Consider the following 18,000-nt stretch of genomic DNA (forward strand, 5'->3'; position numbering starts at 1 on the left):
TTTAGACCAGGGGGGTGTTTCACAAAGATTTAAGTATGACTTAGAGTCGCACTTAAATACCGAGTTGCGTATGGTATGAAAGGCTTGACCGCATTGGTCAGATTGTGTCATGAGGACGCGCACTAATGCGTATCTATCAATAAGATCGCGCGTTGCATATCATGTACGCGTCGGCATTTAAGTGCGACTTAAGTCATGCTTAAATCTTTGTGAAACACCCCCCCTGAAATCTAACTACAATGTATGCAAGGTGTGCTGGGTGATAAAGCTGTTCGTAAAGTTACGCACAATTTTACGCACGACTGGAACCTTTTCTTAGGCACTAATCAGTTACATAGGGATATCACATAGCACATGAAATGGTCACCAGTCGTGCGTAAAGTCATTCGTAACTTACAAACAGCTTTATGAAACGGGCCCCAGGGGTGTTTATCCAATTAACTAAAGCCATTAAAACATGATTGCTTCATTTTATTATAAGATATTGTATACCAAGAGAATCAGAGTGCTGTGGTAGTGCTCCTGAATATACTCTGTGTGTCTCCCACATGCATTTTGAATAAACAGGGCTACAATTACACATTCAAATGAATCATATATAATTACGAAAGTGGTGACTATTTAAGTCATGCATAAATAGCTGAACCAAATCTCCCCCCCCCTCGATCGAATTATTAAAGAAAAGACAAGTATTTTATTCAAGGCCAGGTCATTACATTACGTTCATATTTTTTTAAACGTTCAACCGTTTTTTCTTGTTTTACATACATGTATGGGGGAGTGTAAACGGTCAACAAAACTGCAAGACGGACATGTTTTTCACAGTTGTTTCAATGGCGGTTTATTGTTTTGACTCAGCCCTACTGTCATTTCATCTCACCTGAACTGCCACCTCCTCCTCCTCTCATTCCTGATGGTTTCAATTTGGGCATTCCTCCTGCAAATAAACCTCCAAGACCTCCACCTCCTCCTCCTCCTCCAAATCCTCCTCCCCCTCCTCCTCCTCCTCCCCCTCCTCCTCCTCCACCGCCTCCTCCTCCTATTCCGCCTCCTCCACTAGGTTTTGATGGACCTTTAGAAACGAAAGAATAGAAGGGCAAAATTATCAAAGGTTCCTACATGTAGTAAAGAATTGGTCAACAAATATAAAATTACACAGAGTTGTGCTCAAAAGTTAGCAAACCCCACCACAAAATGCACGACTCCATGCTGAGTGTTATGTGTAGACAACAACACTGCAGTGTTCATCAAGCCCAGAGGAACAATCTTTATTGAATGTGTTCATAAACAAATGTGCCACTAAATGATTTTTTGACAAATTTGTAATTGGTGAGAAAAGGACAAAACAAGCATTGCATTCCAGCCAGATGTCAGGGTGTTTCCCGGGGGGCCACTTACATTGACGAGTGGATACCATGCGCGACCAAAAAACACGTAAAAAGGATGACTTTTTCACGATAGGGCACGTTACGTACGTAACGTGATAAGGGTGTCAAAAACACAAAAATAATGAAAAAAGGGTATCTATTTCGCTAGGAAAATTACATATTTAGGGTCGACTTTGCGGGGATCATAAAACAAATTAAAATGTTTTATAAAGGATGTCCTTTTTGCCCAAACACTTCGTGTTTAGAGTCCGATTTGCACGAGGTGTAGAAGGTGGGGTCGTACTAAACCAAATAAGGTAAAGCAGACGACCGAAGGACCCGTAACAATAAAACATTCCTGTACTTGTTAGGGGTTCATTTCAGGGAATATTTGCCAAGAGTATCGTTTTCTTTCCAATACTTGTTAAGGGTAGGATTTCACACGGCAATACTTGTTAAGGGGTGCATTTTCAGAATATGGAAATTACGTGTTTAGAATTCATGATTTCACAGTGCTAGGGTTTATATAAAGAAGTGGATCTAGATCTACTGTATCATGGTGAATATTAACCTAGATTAAGACTTCCTCATGAAATAATTGTTTGCTACAGTTACTTTGCTTTATCATTTCTTGGATAAAGCGTATGTAATATGTAAGTACCAATTATTCTCATTAATTCATAGTATCATTTACCATGAATTCAATGAATTACCTACCTAGCATAGGTTTGCTTTTGTCGACATTACTGTCATTTTGATTTTCATTCCTTTGTGAATATTCCCAAGAAGCACTAATTATTTCATATTTATTTTACCATAAATTACTTACCTAGCACAGGTTTGCTTTTGTCGACCGTTACTGTCTTTTTGAGTTTCATTCCTTTGTGAATGTCCCCAAGAAGCGCTCCTCTGGATTTCTGCTCGTTCTTGGAGAGGTTGGGCTTGGTTGTGTTGGCCTGGTTCAGGGTGGGTGGGGGAGGGGGCCCCGGCGGGGGCGGCGGGGGTGGTGGTGGCATCTTTTCAGAGGGTCCCTGATCTAGATCCCTCTCTCAGCCTACTCGGTCTCCCTCTTGTTATCTGAGTGGAATGATGGCGGTAGGAGAGTTCTTACAACATCCAAGAAATGGTATCTGAAACAAACAAAAAGGAAATGCTTCATTTGAGGATAGACTTAATATTTCATTAGAAAAGCTTTTCATTTCTCCAGGATTGATGACCTGACTCTTCTTTTGATCAGAGGTTCAGGGTTCAAATCCTAGTGTTTATAAGTTCAGCAAGAAATTTATCCACATTACACTGCACTCAACCCAGGTGAGCTGAATACAATATCGAACAGAATGAATCCCTTGAATACACCAAGCGCTGAAGCTAAAGCCAAGGCGTTACATGTACATGTATATTACGTGAATCTGAATAGGCAACTACATGTACATATGACACTTAACAATTAAAGCTACACACAGTACATTGTATTACAATGATTATTTCTGAATGTTCATTCCAAATTACCGTGTTTATTCACTCATAGCGTTTTTTTTTAAACCCTTGACATTTTGTCTGAAACTCACTCCTTACATTATGAAGATTATTAACATTGACATCCATTGGCCGAAACTGTCACTTGAAACAATAAACCCACCGCATGAAGTCTCTATTGTATTGTACACATGACCAGTACGACACATCTGAAACCTCTCGGTTTATTAAAGTGGCTCAAGCATAAGAAAATGTCATGGCTAATTGGCTGTCCTGTCTGCATTAAAGGGAATATACAAATACAACCACCTTCAATTCAGCATTGCATATAGCTCCAGTCTCCCATCATGCAACATTCTTATCACGCAATCTTTTTGTAAGTCCACTTGAATGATAGCAAACTGGCCCTTCTTCACCATATCAATTCCACAAATAACATAACCAGTAACCTTTCTCTATATTTTTCCTGCTTTATCTTAACAAGTGGAATGCCTCTGGCCGTCTCACCTGCATCACGCGGTTCAATATACCAGCAGTGCAGACTTTGAATACTACTCTAACTCGCACAAGATGTTCAGTGATACATGGTCACTCCACTTTTATGAACTAGACCAATAAACTTACAGAGATATGATGGTTATTCAACAAAAACCCCAACATGGCCAAAGTTCATTGACCTTACATGTACATGACCTTTGACCTTGATCATGTGACCTGAAACTCGAACAGGATGTTCAGTGATACTTGATTACTCTTATGTACAAGTTTCATGAATCAGATCCATAAACTTTTAAAGTTATGATGGTAATTCAACAGATACACCCAATTCGTCCAAAGTTCATTGACCTTTGACCTTGGTCATGTGACCTGAAACGCGCACAGGATGTTCAGTGATACTTGATTACTCTAATGTCCAAGTTTAATGAACTAGACCAATAAACTTTCAAAGTTATGATGGTAATTCAACAGATACCCCCGATTCGGCCAAAGTTCATTGACCCTAAATGACCTTTGACCTTAATCATGAGACCTGAAACTTGCACAAAATTTTCAGTGACGCTTGATTACTATTATGTCCAAGTTTCATGAATCAGATCCATAAACATTCAAAGTTATGATGGGAATTCAACAGATATCCCCAATTCGGCCAAAGTTCATTGACCCTAAATGACCTTTGACCTTGGTCATGTGACGTGAAACTCATGCAGGATGTTCAGTGATACTTGATTAACCTTATGTCCAAGTTTCATGAACTAGGTCCATATATTTTCTAAGTTACGATGACATTTCAAAAACTTAACCTCAGGTTAAGATTCCGATGTTGATTCCTCCAACATGGTCTAAGTTCATTGACCCTAAATGACCTTTGACCTTGGTCATGGGACATGAAACTCTAATAGGATATTCAGTAATACTTGATCAACCTTATGGCCAAGTTTTATTAACTAGGTCCATATACTTTCTAAGTTATGACGTCATTTCAAAAACTTAACCTCAGGTTAAGATTTGATGTTGACGCCGCCATCGTCGGAAAAGCGGCGCCTATAGTCTCACTTTGCTTCGCAGGTGAGACAAAAACTAAACGGGTAAACCACCCTTTAAAAATGTACATTTATACATGTACATTTTTTAACTTTTAAATCTTTTAAATTTGAAAAAAAAAATCCTTGCAAGTCATTTAATAAATATATGTTAACACAAAATTTGTGCTGGGGTCTTAAAGTTTAACATTGATAATAATTGCAAAGGACAAATTCAATTCCTAAGTATGACTTAAAAAGCACCTGCAATGTGGCTGAAAACCCCCTCTTGAGCAGTCATGAAGAGACACTACACTTGTATTATCGTTTTGTAATAAAAATAAAAATTTAAGAATGCCATGTGAACGCAACTGCTGATACACTAATTCCCACAGTAGAGGGAGCCAGGCCCTGATCGACCCAACAAACCAGGCAGAAAGGAAGGAACAGTAGGAACTGTATTCTTACGGTCATTTCCGCTATGGCATTTATACTGATCAATAACAATGATCCTATCTCATAGACCACAATTGCACACAATGTATTACTGTACATTATAAATACACCCAAACAAAAACATATTCTACATGTATGATGCATTATTAAAAGTAGATGCTCAATTCTGCTGTCCCATGAAACAACTCTGTGGAGTTTCTACAGAAAAAATGTGGCATTGTTTCATGTTGAAGAATAGAATAAATATATTGAAGAAATCACAGCACACATGCTTGGTTGGTACATGCCCAGCGTTTTAAAGGTCCGGGAGAACGAAGTCCTCTCAGACTGAAGATACACTACCAAGTACCTACAAGTATTTTGGCTAGGAAAAGTAATGTGGAGAGTACATTGTGTATTTGTGTATGTACAGGTATGTAATTACGTGAAGGCCTATATGTATTACAGGCAGGGTGCTACATAAGCACTTGCCCGATTGCCCAGGGCAAGTTAAAGTTAGAGTTGGGCAAGTGTTTTGAAGTAAAGACCAAAAGTACTTGCCTGAATTGGGCAAGCAAAATTCTCACAGTAGAATGACCAAAATAAGGGTCGATGATATGAGATTGACCCTAATTTTGGTCATGGCAAGCTAGATAAAATCACTTTGTAAAAAGAAATGCAATGACAGGGTAGATCAGTTTATGTCAAAAGAGAGAAAAAGGTAAATGGTTTATAAAACCGCGAAACTTTCTTTAGAAGAGGTAAAACTTTTTTTTCAAGGATTTTTCGGGCAAGTGAAATAGATTTTTGGGCTAGTATATTCCAACTATTTAAAAATTTACTTGCCGGACTGGGCAAGTGCTTCTAAAAAGTTATGTAGCACCCTTATACAAGTACATGAAAACCCCATTTATGAATTCACTCTAAAATAGTCTGGATCTGATGATAATCACAATAATCTGGCAAGGCATTAATAAAGAATTGCGTTCATTATAAATTCAGAAATATTCCACTTAATTTTTTTTACAAGAGCAGTATAGTGCGGCATATCGTCATGATAAGCCAGTCCAGGCGTTCAACCAAATAAGCCGCATTTGAGATTCCTGTTCATAGTCTACATTATTTTTTTATGAATGCAGATGAGTAAACAGTGCAGGTTTTCGTCACAAAAAGGCAGAAAAGTGTATGTGTGGGGGGAAACAGGATCTTCAACCAAGCCTCAATGGGAATTCTTTTCATAAATTCAACAATGGAATACCTGTAGGATGCACATCGAGAGTGGCACGAGTCAGTCCTCCTGAAAGGGGGACGATGATAACGTGGCTTATTCTGGTGGCTCAATCTTTGATGAATTCAACTAGGCCTATTAAAGCCACATCCAATATCTTTCAATCCATGAATTCATTACTACTGAAACAGTCAGCTACACATATTTTTTAGAGAGACATGTACACGTAGCTACAGTTATTTAAATTTTTAATCCACCAAAGGTGGTGCTGCACCATGCCGAGTTTGCTCAATCTCGAGATTTTAGCCCGATTGGCTCTCTTTGCGATTAATCTCGAGATTTAAGAAACCCTGTCTCAACCATCGCAAGAAGAGCGATTCCTGCTCGAGTGAGGCATCGATGCATTATGGTCTGACAATGAATAAATAATCCCGAGTGCGTCTGCACCTACAAATTAGCACGATAATTCGTAAAATAGCGCGCTATTTTGCAAATAATCCCAAGTTGACTTGGGATTACAATCTCGAGATTAATCCTACGAACTAGCGCGATAATTGCGTCTCCATTGCAAATAATCTTGAGATTGTTCAGATCGGGATGATTTGCCAGATCAGAAATAGCGCGCTAATTTGAAAACTCAGGATAGTGCAAACGGCCCTATGGAGTCCCAATTAAAGTTTGGCCATGTTTATGCTTCCACTTTTCAGGCCAGAATCAGCGTTTCCAAACGTGATTAGTCCAAAAGATGGTTGCGTCCATGCTTACTTTCATTTAAACGCTGTTTCAAAACGCCGATCGCAAACTCACAAAAAGGTGCGTTTGTAAACTTTGTTTGACCAGAATCAGGCTTTCTGGGGAAGTATAAACAGAACCACGATCGTAAACGTATTTAAATGACGTCATTTGGTACATGCTTCCGGTGAGATGAAAATCCGCGGGCAAATACAGTCGCATTGCTCCATGTTATCTCTACGTAACAACAACAATCGGAAAAAAAAACTTTCGAAAAAAGGCGCGCCCAATTTGATCTCGCTTTACGATGCGAAGCCAGCTGGATATCATGATTTGCTCTGAAAAGGTAAGCATAAACAGCACTCCCAGAACCACGTTTACGACTGGCGTTTTGAATCGACGTTTGAAATCACTGATTCTGTCCTCGCAATGGAAGCATAAAAACACACCCTTAGTCCAACCAACCCACCAGACCATATGTTTTATTCTAGTACCTGTGGAATGTATATGGGTGCCTTTGTTTACCTTCTCTCTGGATGACTAACAGGGTGATAGGTTCTCCATGAATGCTATCACTGACCATTATCTCTAATGACAAACAAGGATACCGCCCATTGGACAGGCAGGATGATGCGCTCGACAAGACCTGGGCCTCGTTTCAACAAACCCTAACCGTACAAGGTGCTTGCAAAGTTCAGACCATTCCTAACAACTTGAAACTTAATTGTTATATCTTGGCGGTCTATCACTTTTATATTCTCTTTCTTTTCTCTCTTCCTTAAATTCTTACATTTTGATTTTGTTTTCTTGGACGCAAAACCAGTTTAAAGGTGCTTCAACTAATCAAGCTTTTAGCTTACCATATGTTACAACACCTTTGTACAGCTGCATGTTCTTTATTTACTTATTTACTTGGTTTTTTTTTATCTATATTTATATATTATCTGTGTATTTTTTTTTACATTGTACATTGTGCACATGAATAAAAAAATTAATAAATATAAAATAAATCCCCATTAAGTGCACAAATTCATGGAGTTCAATCAATGTAAAGTTGTTTTTTGTTAAAGTTAAATTGTGACACAATTTGAGATCAAATCTCTGAACATTATAAAACAGAATCCCCCCTGGTCAATATGTACATTGTATGTACATTTACACATATCATGTTAATGTATTGCGAACTGCCAAGAGAGCTGTCTACACACTTAATCATTAATAAAAATGGATGTAAAATTTAACCCAGAATAGTAGACCCACCGCCTACTTGTAGAGCCCCATACAAGACTTTCAGTTTCAAAATACTAGCAATTGTTCAGACTTGGCATTTGATAACACACAAAAACTTTGTCAATCGCATGAATAGCATCAAGGGTGAAAGAAAAAAAAAACTTATAATGGAAAGGGCTGAACAAAAACGTTTACATTTTTATAGACAGGGGAAAATCCCAGGACTACATGTATGGGCCTGTATCAGAAAACCTGGTTTAATAAAAAACATTTATTTCTTTCAAGTTAGTTTTGATGAATCATTTATGATTACTGTGACCATGAATCCTGCCAAATAAAAAATTCCCAAACAATCCAAACCAATGAAGCAGGGACGTGAGAGGGTCCCTGAATGAAGAGAGCATTAAAAGCCATGCAATGTATCATGCTACAATAAAGAGAAATTTTATACAACAAACATTGATTTCACCAGGGACTACTACGAAAGGAACCAAGGTAGACTGATAATAGTTTTGATTTGAAATGAAATCATAACCAACTCCAAGGTCAGTTTACAACTGAAGGGACACTTTAGTCCCACACGTACATGTTCACGTACTGACATTCATAGTGCGTGTTCTGCCCTACAGGTATAGACTGTACATACATGTAGGCAATCTTTATCCCTTTCTCATCTACTTTCTTGAAGTGGGAATTTCTTAAACCAGTTTAGGAAAATGAGTCTAGCAGATCGCTTCACGAGCGCCCCCATCACCATCTCCTGAACTGGTTTCCAGAACCAGTTGAGGTCTTGTTGCTATAGGAATGCTCTCAGAGGAGTTACATGTTTTAATTAAAAAATTTGAAACTGCAGCATGGGCATTCTACACACGGTGTGTAGTTCTTCCCGAAGAACAGAACTCATTGAGACATTGTTTGTGCAATATACAGTATATGGTACATTATATTATTATCATTTGTTTGGCGTCACCTGTGCCTGGGAGGTGAAAAGCGAACTAAATCACTATGATCCACAGGTCTCTCCTCCCGATATAACTGATTGGGGGGGTGCAGGTGGACCATTACACCGGGGTTTCCCCCTACTCTTATACGAATAGTGCAGTGGGTTCTTAACATGCAAAGGTAGTGACTCTCCTCTATACGGGGCTTCCATTTAACTTCCTATCCGAGGGACGGAGTGTTTTCTATTGTAACATAGCCTGCATCTATGAAACATGGGAGAGACGTTTACACACAACGCACTGGCTTAAGTCATCATCCTGGGTTGGACTCGAACCCACGATCTTTGGTTCAACGGGCAGACACATTACCGACTGAGCCAACACATCTACATGTACATGTACTGTATTGTAAGCCAACATACTCTGTTGATATCTAGAAAAATACCTTCTCATAGGTATGATGAAGGCCTACTTGTAGGACACATGTATACATGTAGGCCCATATAAAAAGTTGATTGCATTCTGCACTCATGCATGCACAAATAGAACTCCCACAATAAAGAGCTGTGTGTACATAACAGGTCAACAAATGCCACACTATCCTATTCAGTGCAGATCTAGCAAATAATATCATTGCATTATGTCTGATTCAATCAACCAAAGAGAGCTACACTTTATACGACTGGTGTCATGTATCCTACATATGTTTCTCAATATAACATTACATTGTTGTTGCTTGAGAAATGAAATATCATCAAGAGAAGAAATTTATGAAAATACAAGAAATCAACAGTTTGATGTTTTACTATCAAAAGTGATCAATGCATTTTGGCAAATTATTTGTAAAGGTATTGCGGCTCAGTGGATAAGTCTCTGGACTTTGAACCACAATGTCCGGGGTTCACATCCCATCACATCACTCGCATCCTTTGGCAAGGGCGTTTATCTGCATTTTCCACTCTTCACCCAGGTGTAGCAAATGGGTACCCAGGAGGAAGGAATTCCTTGAATGCTTGAGCATCCGCTCAGGGTAGCCATGATAAAGCCAACTTGAAGGTAATAAATAGTATGAAGCGCTCTGAAAGATTAAAGCGCAATATCCGTTGTTGAACTATCTTGAGTATAGCACTGTGGTTGTCCATATACATGTAATATCATTGCAATCAATATTCAATATGCACATTAAAGAGTACTCATCATGCAACACTATCAACAGTATACTGACAAGGAAGCTTCACTCATTGTCTGCCTCTTACAGCATATGAACATACATACAACAAAATCACAGGTCAGCTTTATGATTTGCAGTCTCTGTCTGATAAGCTCCTGCACTGTAGTCTTCAAAATGGCAAATAAACAATCATCGCTATAAAATTACATGTAGAGCTGCCAACCTTTGAAAGTAAAAATAATCCAGAAGCTCAAGTCATAATTTTGAGATAAAAAGAGTAATTTTGCACACGCCATGTGGTATTATAAAGTTCTTTGAAGTGGTAATAGACAAGATACATGTACATTTAGTAATGATAATGTGACATATTTGCGAACACATATGGATGTACATACCCGTACATGTACATTTACATTGAAATTAGTTTGTTCCCTACCTGTAGCCTACAGTACACACTACATGTACTCCAGTACACAGCAATCATAAAGACTTTCTGTTGGTAGTCTGCAGGCTCAGACCCTGATTGAAACTTTTATCAACTAGTGGGTCTCTAAACAAAACCACAAGTTAAACTTGCCATAGCAAACACGTCCCTGGTACAAATCTCATTGACACTATGACAGGAACATTAGGCTTCACATTCTGACCACTTTCTCTGAGTGAAGTGTTTGCAAAGCAAACTATTCAATTGGTACATATGTGCATAAAGAGATAGTTAAAAACCTATGCTGTTTCAGAAGAAAAATAAAATGACTTCACAAACTAGTTCAGGATATCAACATTCAGTTGTACAACGAAACCTGAAGGGGAAATAGTGATCTGTACATCAAACCAGGAAATAACAAAAGATAAAGGACAGCCAATACGCATTATGTACAATGTAGCGTTCATTGGTAGATATGCTTGTACATTGAGTAACATTATCACTGTATGCAGACCAATTAATTAGTATTGATGCAAATCATGGGACCGGGTGATTTGCCCTCCTAAATGAGTTTGAAAATACATGTAGCCCCCATCAGCCCTGCAATCTACATGTAATTGCCCCCCCCCCCTCCAGTTCAAGTGGGTAATCAAGATTTGTAATCAGGGAGGGGTGAGGGCTTATAATAAAATTAATACATTTTTGAATGAAAACAAAATCCACCTACATGTACATTAGGAATTTTCCTGTCTGGACTATTGCAAAATGCTATGACTTTTTCCCCTATAGGATTTTTACATATTTGGGAAAATGGTGAGAGGGCTTTCTTTTTTTCAAGTGATACAGAGTCCTAGTTTGTTATTGAACCTATCTAACAATTTAAGCGGGCTATAAGTTTTTTTTAAAGAGATTTTTTCGAATTTTCTAGTCATTGAATCAATATGGTGTAGGCATGAAGGATGACACAGTTCAGGTACTTGGTTGATCAATACGTACAGATGAGCTTTATTCACGCAGGTCAAGCTGCCATAGCAGCAAGCTGAAATGTTTTCTACAGGAAATGTGCACAAATGTCCTTTGTAAACAATGGAGAACACACCATATTGTCAAGAAATCAATTAATTTATGGATATTCATTCACATCTAGAGAAGATTTTGAACCATGCATTTTATTGACTTTGCTGGCTTTCCATAGTTCATAGTTGCGATTGATCGGATCAATCGCAACTCTATGAAAGACGGGCCCCAGGTATTAAAGTGAGGTACATGTAACATGGTTATCAACATTTCATCAAGTACATGTATACGTGTGCATGTACATAGTATAAAATGATAATATGAAATATGAAAGAGAAATGCCAGTAGTTGCAGACTTGCAGTAAACACTGATTTCATGAGAAAGTCTGTAAAACCAGGCTTAATTGTCAGAATATCGAGGATCTAGATCTGGAACAGTTATATAAAATGAACTTTGTGAAATCTTGAAATCTACGCTGAAAAATGTTCACTGAAGATCACCAACACAGATAGGCACATGTGGGACAGTGTATTATTATTGCTGGAATAAAGACCTGACGGAAGTGACAGAATCCGCGCTTATATTGCTTATTTCTCAGCAATTACACAATTTCTTCCAGAATCCTTTGGCACATGTTTTTTTATAAATGTATACTAACAGACACTTGGGTGGTTATTAATTATATCAGATTCTGTAAAAAGTCATTTTGAGATTGTTACCAAAACTGGAATTTATCTTTAAGAATTGAGTTGTTTGAGGTCCAGCCCTAGTCCCTTGTGCACAACGATGACTCAAGGCACAACTAAATAGCCAGACAACCTTACAGGAAATATCAATGTGTGGGATGTGGAATTCATTCATTCTACAATGAACATGTAGAGGTGGCTTCACCTGCAATCCTATTATATGCAGATACAGTATTATCAACATCTTTGAACCTGTTTACATTCAATTTCCTGAACCGACTTGCGAAACTGGTCATGGGGTGCAGCTTTCTAATCACAGCGCCAGCGAGCCAGAGCACTGTGTTGAACATTGGGTTTTAAAAAATTCCACAGATTTTTGATGTCGCACACATCCCTCTCGTCTTGTAAAAAGTTTCCCCACGGAGCATGAAAAACTTACAGAGACGAGTCAAAAGGAAACCCAAGGACATGACCTTGGTTTCCTTCAAACAATTTCAAGTCCTGTACGTACATGTAGGCCTACATCAGACCTAGCCATGAAAGATTGCTTCACAGGATTGTTCCGTGTGTTCAGTCTCGCTGGACCAGTACCCATCAGGATGGTCAAAAAAAAAGACTAGATGAAAAGTGTGAATAGGGTCAACGAGTTCATTTCAACAGTCTTAAACGATATTTTGAATTCTTAACAAAACAGTATGCAAAGCAATGTATAGAAAAATTAATCAATAGCTGAATAAGACAACTGTTCTTTTTTCAATACCCTCATATTTTTATTTTTTTATAAAGTAACAACTGAGATGGTTAGGCTATCTGTGTGTAGTCCCATATATGTATAAGCTCCTTGGTGAACAGAAATTTCTGTGCGCAGTACATAGTGACTCTCAAAATTAATTCCATGACTGATGTGGGGGCCTCGTGGTCTAGGGGTTATAATTTTCGTCTTTCAATCAGAGGGACATGGGTTCCAGTCCTAACCAAGACGTTTTATCGTTCAGCAACAAATTTGCCCACATTGTGCTTCACTCAACCCAGGTGATGTGAATAGGTACCCGGTAGAAAGATATTCCTCAAATGCTTGAGCGCCTAGGTAGCCGAGCTACATTGTTAAGCCTGGGTTATACTAACAGGGCCAACTGGGAGAACAACTTTTCGGAACTGAAGCGGGTACCCTGGGTAAATATACTATTATTATTTTCATTATGAACCCATCAATACCTTATATTACAGCAAACAAAAAGAGACATCCGATCGTTGTTGTTCAATTGCACAAAAATTATGGTTAGTATTTTCCATTTCAAAAATCGCACTTTAAAGGTCAAGTCCACCTCAGAAAAATGTTGATTTGAATCAATAGAGAAAAATCAGACAAGCACAATGCTGAAAATTAAATCAAAATCGGATGTATAATGAGAAAGTAATGACATTTCAAAGTTTCTCTTATTTTTAACAAATATACGAACGAGCCAGTTACATCCAAATGAGAGAGTCGATGATGTCACTCAATCACTATTTATTTTGTTTTTTATTGTTTGAATTAAACAATATTTCAATTTTTACAAATTTGACGATTAGGACCTCCTTGCCTGAATGGAATTCCACATGTTCAGGGAGGAATGAAACTTCATTTCACATGACAATGACGAGAAAATAAAAACATTTCATATTTCATATAATAAAATACAAAAGAAATAGTGAGTGAGCGATGTCATCAGTTCCTCATATGCATACCGATCGAGATGTGAATATAACTGTTTTGTGAAATGAAGCGAAACTTTGAAATGACACAACTTATTCTAAATCCGATTTTGATGAAATTTTCAGTGTTATGCTTGCTGGATTTTTCTCTTTTTATTCGAATCAAATTTTTGTTGGGGTGGACTTGTCCTTTAATAAAATTTCTTTATAAAAAGACAAAATTGGGCAGCAAATCTATTCTGAAACTGCAACCTTCATTGAATTTTCTTTAATGAAAAAAAAAATCATCCAAACTCCTGTACCTAGACTACAGCTGTTGAAACAAGGAACTCCAGCGTTGGAGTCATCTCCAAACAAATTCAAAGAGCACAGAATTTGAACATGTTATCTTTGTGTATCATATGTCCGGAGGTTTGTATCTCTAAGAATTTGATACAAACATCTCACTTTCATTGTGGGATTCACTTCACAAGGCCATAAGATGTAAAGCTGTACATCTGCCTGATCAGGAGAATATAACGAAGAAAATTTTCAAACCTCACTCAGTTTACAGCTGCCTAAAACCAGATAAAGTTCTTGTGGCTTATAAAGGTGCAAAAAGAATACATCAATAGCAAAGGATTAACACAACTTTCATAAATTTGTGGATGTGTATTGGATGCAGATTGTATGAAAGTCAAGGGCCAGTATAAAATGGATTATTTGAGAGGCGCTTTTTGGACGAAATCCGCACTCTACCTCATATTTACATTCCTGAACTGGATTCTCAATAGTGCAGCTCTGTGACCCTGTGCACCGCAGTACTCACTCCACTGCGTGCATAGATCCAACAATCCAACATTAATTTCCATGCACTTTACCACTAGCTGTTACCATGACAATAATACACACTATTTCTATGCTATACTCATAAAAAATAATGTGGACTTATTCTAAATTCATGAATGCATTTTCAATGTGGCTCGGACCACATTACTCTAATCCGCATTAAATCAGGAATATTTGAGTGTGATTTCATGAAAAATCACATCAAATTGCTATTTATTTGCATTCTACATGTAACTGCATGTTAGTATAAACACAGCAGCCTTTAAAAATCCCTGTAAATGAAGTTAGAAAAGCTTTTTGTAATTTGTAGTTAACTGCTATGACTGGCAAAATAACGTATTTCCCTGACTGGGTGCAGGTGTGAATACAACGATTGAAGCCAGATAGATAGCTGTGTTTTTATAGGCCCCAGAGAGGTGGAGAATTACAGATTTGTGTATCTGAGATTTCAGGGTCAAATTTATTTTAGACGCTCCCCTCCTGTGCCCCTTTGTTTTTCTTCTCTTTTTAGTATCATTCTTTTTTCTCCAAACATTGTCCCATATCAATGCTTGGAGTATAGGGAGTTTAATTTAGTGTAAAAATGTTCTATACATTCTAGAACCTACATTCAGGTAAATGGACCAATCCACATGATTTTCTAACTATTGTTAAACAAACCCCTTTGATTTTTCTAAGATTAGCAACAAATTTTCCTTCCTGAGACTCATATAAACATGTGAAGTATTACACCCCAAGGTGACACCATTGCTCAGTAACAGCCTCACATAGCAACAAAAACATGAACAATAAATAAATAACCTTGTTTGAATTTCAGAGTTTTTCATAGCCCCATGAAAGCTATGCAGGAAAGGATGAATCTTCCTTCCTTGAGGTAAATGAATATATCAGAAGAGAGAAAAAATTGACCTTTCACAAAATTAAGGATTATGATCAAATCATCAAAGGTCATTAAATTGCCCTTAAACACATACATGTACATTTATACTTTAAAGCAGCGTTTGAAGGCCAACAAAGTAAAAATGAAGCAAAGAAATTAAATATTCTCATTTGAATCGTTACTAATTACAACCTTCTCTTCAACTTACAACAAAAACTTTATAAAAAATAATAATTTGGGGTTTTCGTAAAGGGCACCCTTAAATTCAGATTTTTTCAGAAAATATTCGCAAATATTTGTCATTCAAAATAGATGATAATTCCCAACTGACAGGATGAAGAAAACCTATATTTCAGAACACTCTCAGCAAACTTCAGGTTAAATGTTGAAAAAAAAAAGATGGTAAAAAGAAGAAACATACATTGTACTTTTGCTACTATTTTGGGGTACATTTGTATCTATAGTGATTCCTAAACTACTCTCTCTGGCAGCTTTCTTGAGAAGTACAAATAATAACGTTTATATATTTAAAGGAAAATAAAAATCTTTGGAACAGTTTAGCTTGTATGAAAAAGAAAAATCAAAGAAACAGATCAATGAAAGTTTGTGCAACACTGAATAAATAATAGGTTATGAACATTTGAATTTTAGTTCATAGATCCTCCTATTGGCAATGCAACAAAGATATGTGATGTCAAATGTCCTGTTACCTTTGTAGGCCTATATATTTCACTTAAACTGCCTCACATCAATCAGTAGATCATCTATTATTTCCCTAGTAGGTCATGTAAAAATTAAAGATTTTCAAAGAATTCATTTTAAATAGAGAGTTTTTATCATCATAAGAAAGAGCACAAAGAGACATTTTGGGGGTATTTCATAGTCCATCAAAGGGAAGTTGTTCACATGTAACATCACCACTGATATTGTATCAGTGGACATCACACATCTTTGTCGCATTGCCAATTGGAGGATCTCCCTAGCATTAGTGATTGCAATATTAAAATGCTCATAACTTTCTTGTTATTTGATTTTTCTCAAACTTTTCTTGATATGTTTCTTTGATTTTTCTGTTTTCACACAAGCTATCTTGTTCCAAAGGTTTTATTCCCCTTTAATATCTATAGTATTTAATTAATATCTTTAGCTTGTCTTCAAATTGTTTTTTAAAAAATCAATATCTCCTTGACAATGAAAATATAAAGAGCTAGAGTCTGTAATCCATTGAAAAAATACAACTTGTGTTCTCAGGATTAAAACTTGTCAACATCATAAAGCTGTTATTGCCAATGCTGATGTAATTTTTTAACAGTGCTTTAAAGTATACAAATAAATTTGCCAGAGGCAAAATTTGTCATTTTTCAATAGATTTGTATCATTTACTATTGGCAAGCAGGTCATATCTTATTTCTCATTTTGACTGTAACTTGATTTCTCTAATCAATTTATTCAAGTCAGACCCTATTTATAAATTGTATTTATTTTCTGTGATAAGCTTTGTTTTAAGAACATGCATGTTCAGCATAAAAAATCATGAATTTAATGATAAGCATGACGTGTCACAAGACACAACAACCATGACAAAGCGACCGTTCGTGTAGAATTTAAGGGCATGGATGGATCAGCAAACTGTTTCCAAGTAATTCATTCAACTCTCGGTCACTTGTTTCAAGATCACTCCTGATCAAAGCTCATTCTTTCATTCTTTCAAGTCTTTACTTTTTATTTAAGTTTTCATAACAAATTCAAGCATTGTTCAGTGACAATGACATCTCCCATCAATCATCACCTACATAAAAGAGATCATATTCATAATGACAGTTTTATACAATTCATAATCAAGTCAATACAGGTCAAAACAGGGTCAAATGATTAAAGAGAAGGTGGTGATTGATCATGACATGGAAAACACGCCTCCCAACAACAATCACGGGCAGAGCAGCGCGCGTTCAGCAGAATCCATACGAACGCTTGCGGCGGGTAGACTTGGTCGTCTACCCCTCTTCGCGGTGCAATCCGCTGTGACATTCCGTGATTGCCTTCAAATTGACTCGATCTTAAACAACAAATTAATAAATTTCTATACCTTGGAGCTAAGTTTCAGTGCCGAATATCACTCTTGCCTCCATATACAATTCATATCTGACTGAGATGGCTTCTCGGCTGCTAAGTTAATGGTAATATATCACACCCGGAAATCGTACAAGAGGCTCGGGTTTTGTCAGTACTTCCTGATACAAAATGGCTGTTTACGCTGTTTACTTTTGCACTTTAGAGGGCGATATACCAGTTTCTAAAAAAAATATCCACGCTAAACTTGTATTCATTTTTAGAAACATATATTTTTATATCGACCATGTATGAATTTC

The 18,000-nt window shown here is 37.2% G+C and overlaps 1 protein-coding gene across 3 annotated transcripts in view; it reads right to left on the reverse strand.

Moving 5' to 3' along the window:
- LOC121426094 (WAS/WASL-interacting protein family member 1-like) overlaps positions 1–17,881 on the reverse strand; it is a 48,973-nt gene extending 31,092 nt beyond the window's left edge. For all 3 annotated transcript variants that reach the window (XM_041622249.1, XM_041622248.1, XM_041622246.1), the window contains exons 1-3: positions 17,718–17,881; positions 2,197–2,497; positions 881–1,072 (exon numbers count right to left, since the gene is read on the reverse strand). In XM_041622249.1, coding sequence (XP_041478183.1) covers positions 881–1,072; positions 2,197–2,383 — 379 coding nt within the window. In that variant the 5' untranslated portion in view covers positions 2,384–2,497; positions 17,718–17,881. The remainder of the gene's footprint in view (positions 1–880; positions 1,073–2,196; positions 2,498–17,717) is intronic.
- Between the last annotated feature and the right edge of the window lie 119 nt (positions 17,882–18,000).

The sequence above is a fragment of the Lytechinus variegatus genome, chromosome 13, assembly GCF_018143015.1.
Source record: "Lytechinus variegatus isolate NC3 chromosome 13, Lvar_3.0, whole genome shotgun sequence".
NCBI classification, from domain to species: domain Eukaryota; kingdom Metazoa; phylum Echinodermata; class Echinoidea; order Temnopleuroida; family Toxopneustidae; genus Lytechinus; species Lytechinus variegatus.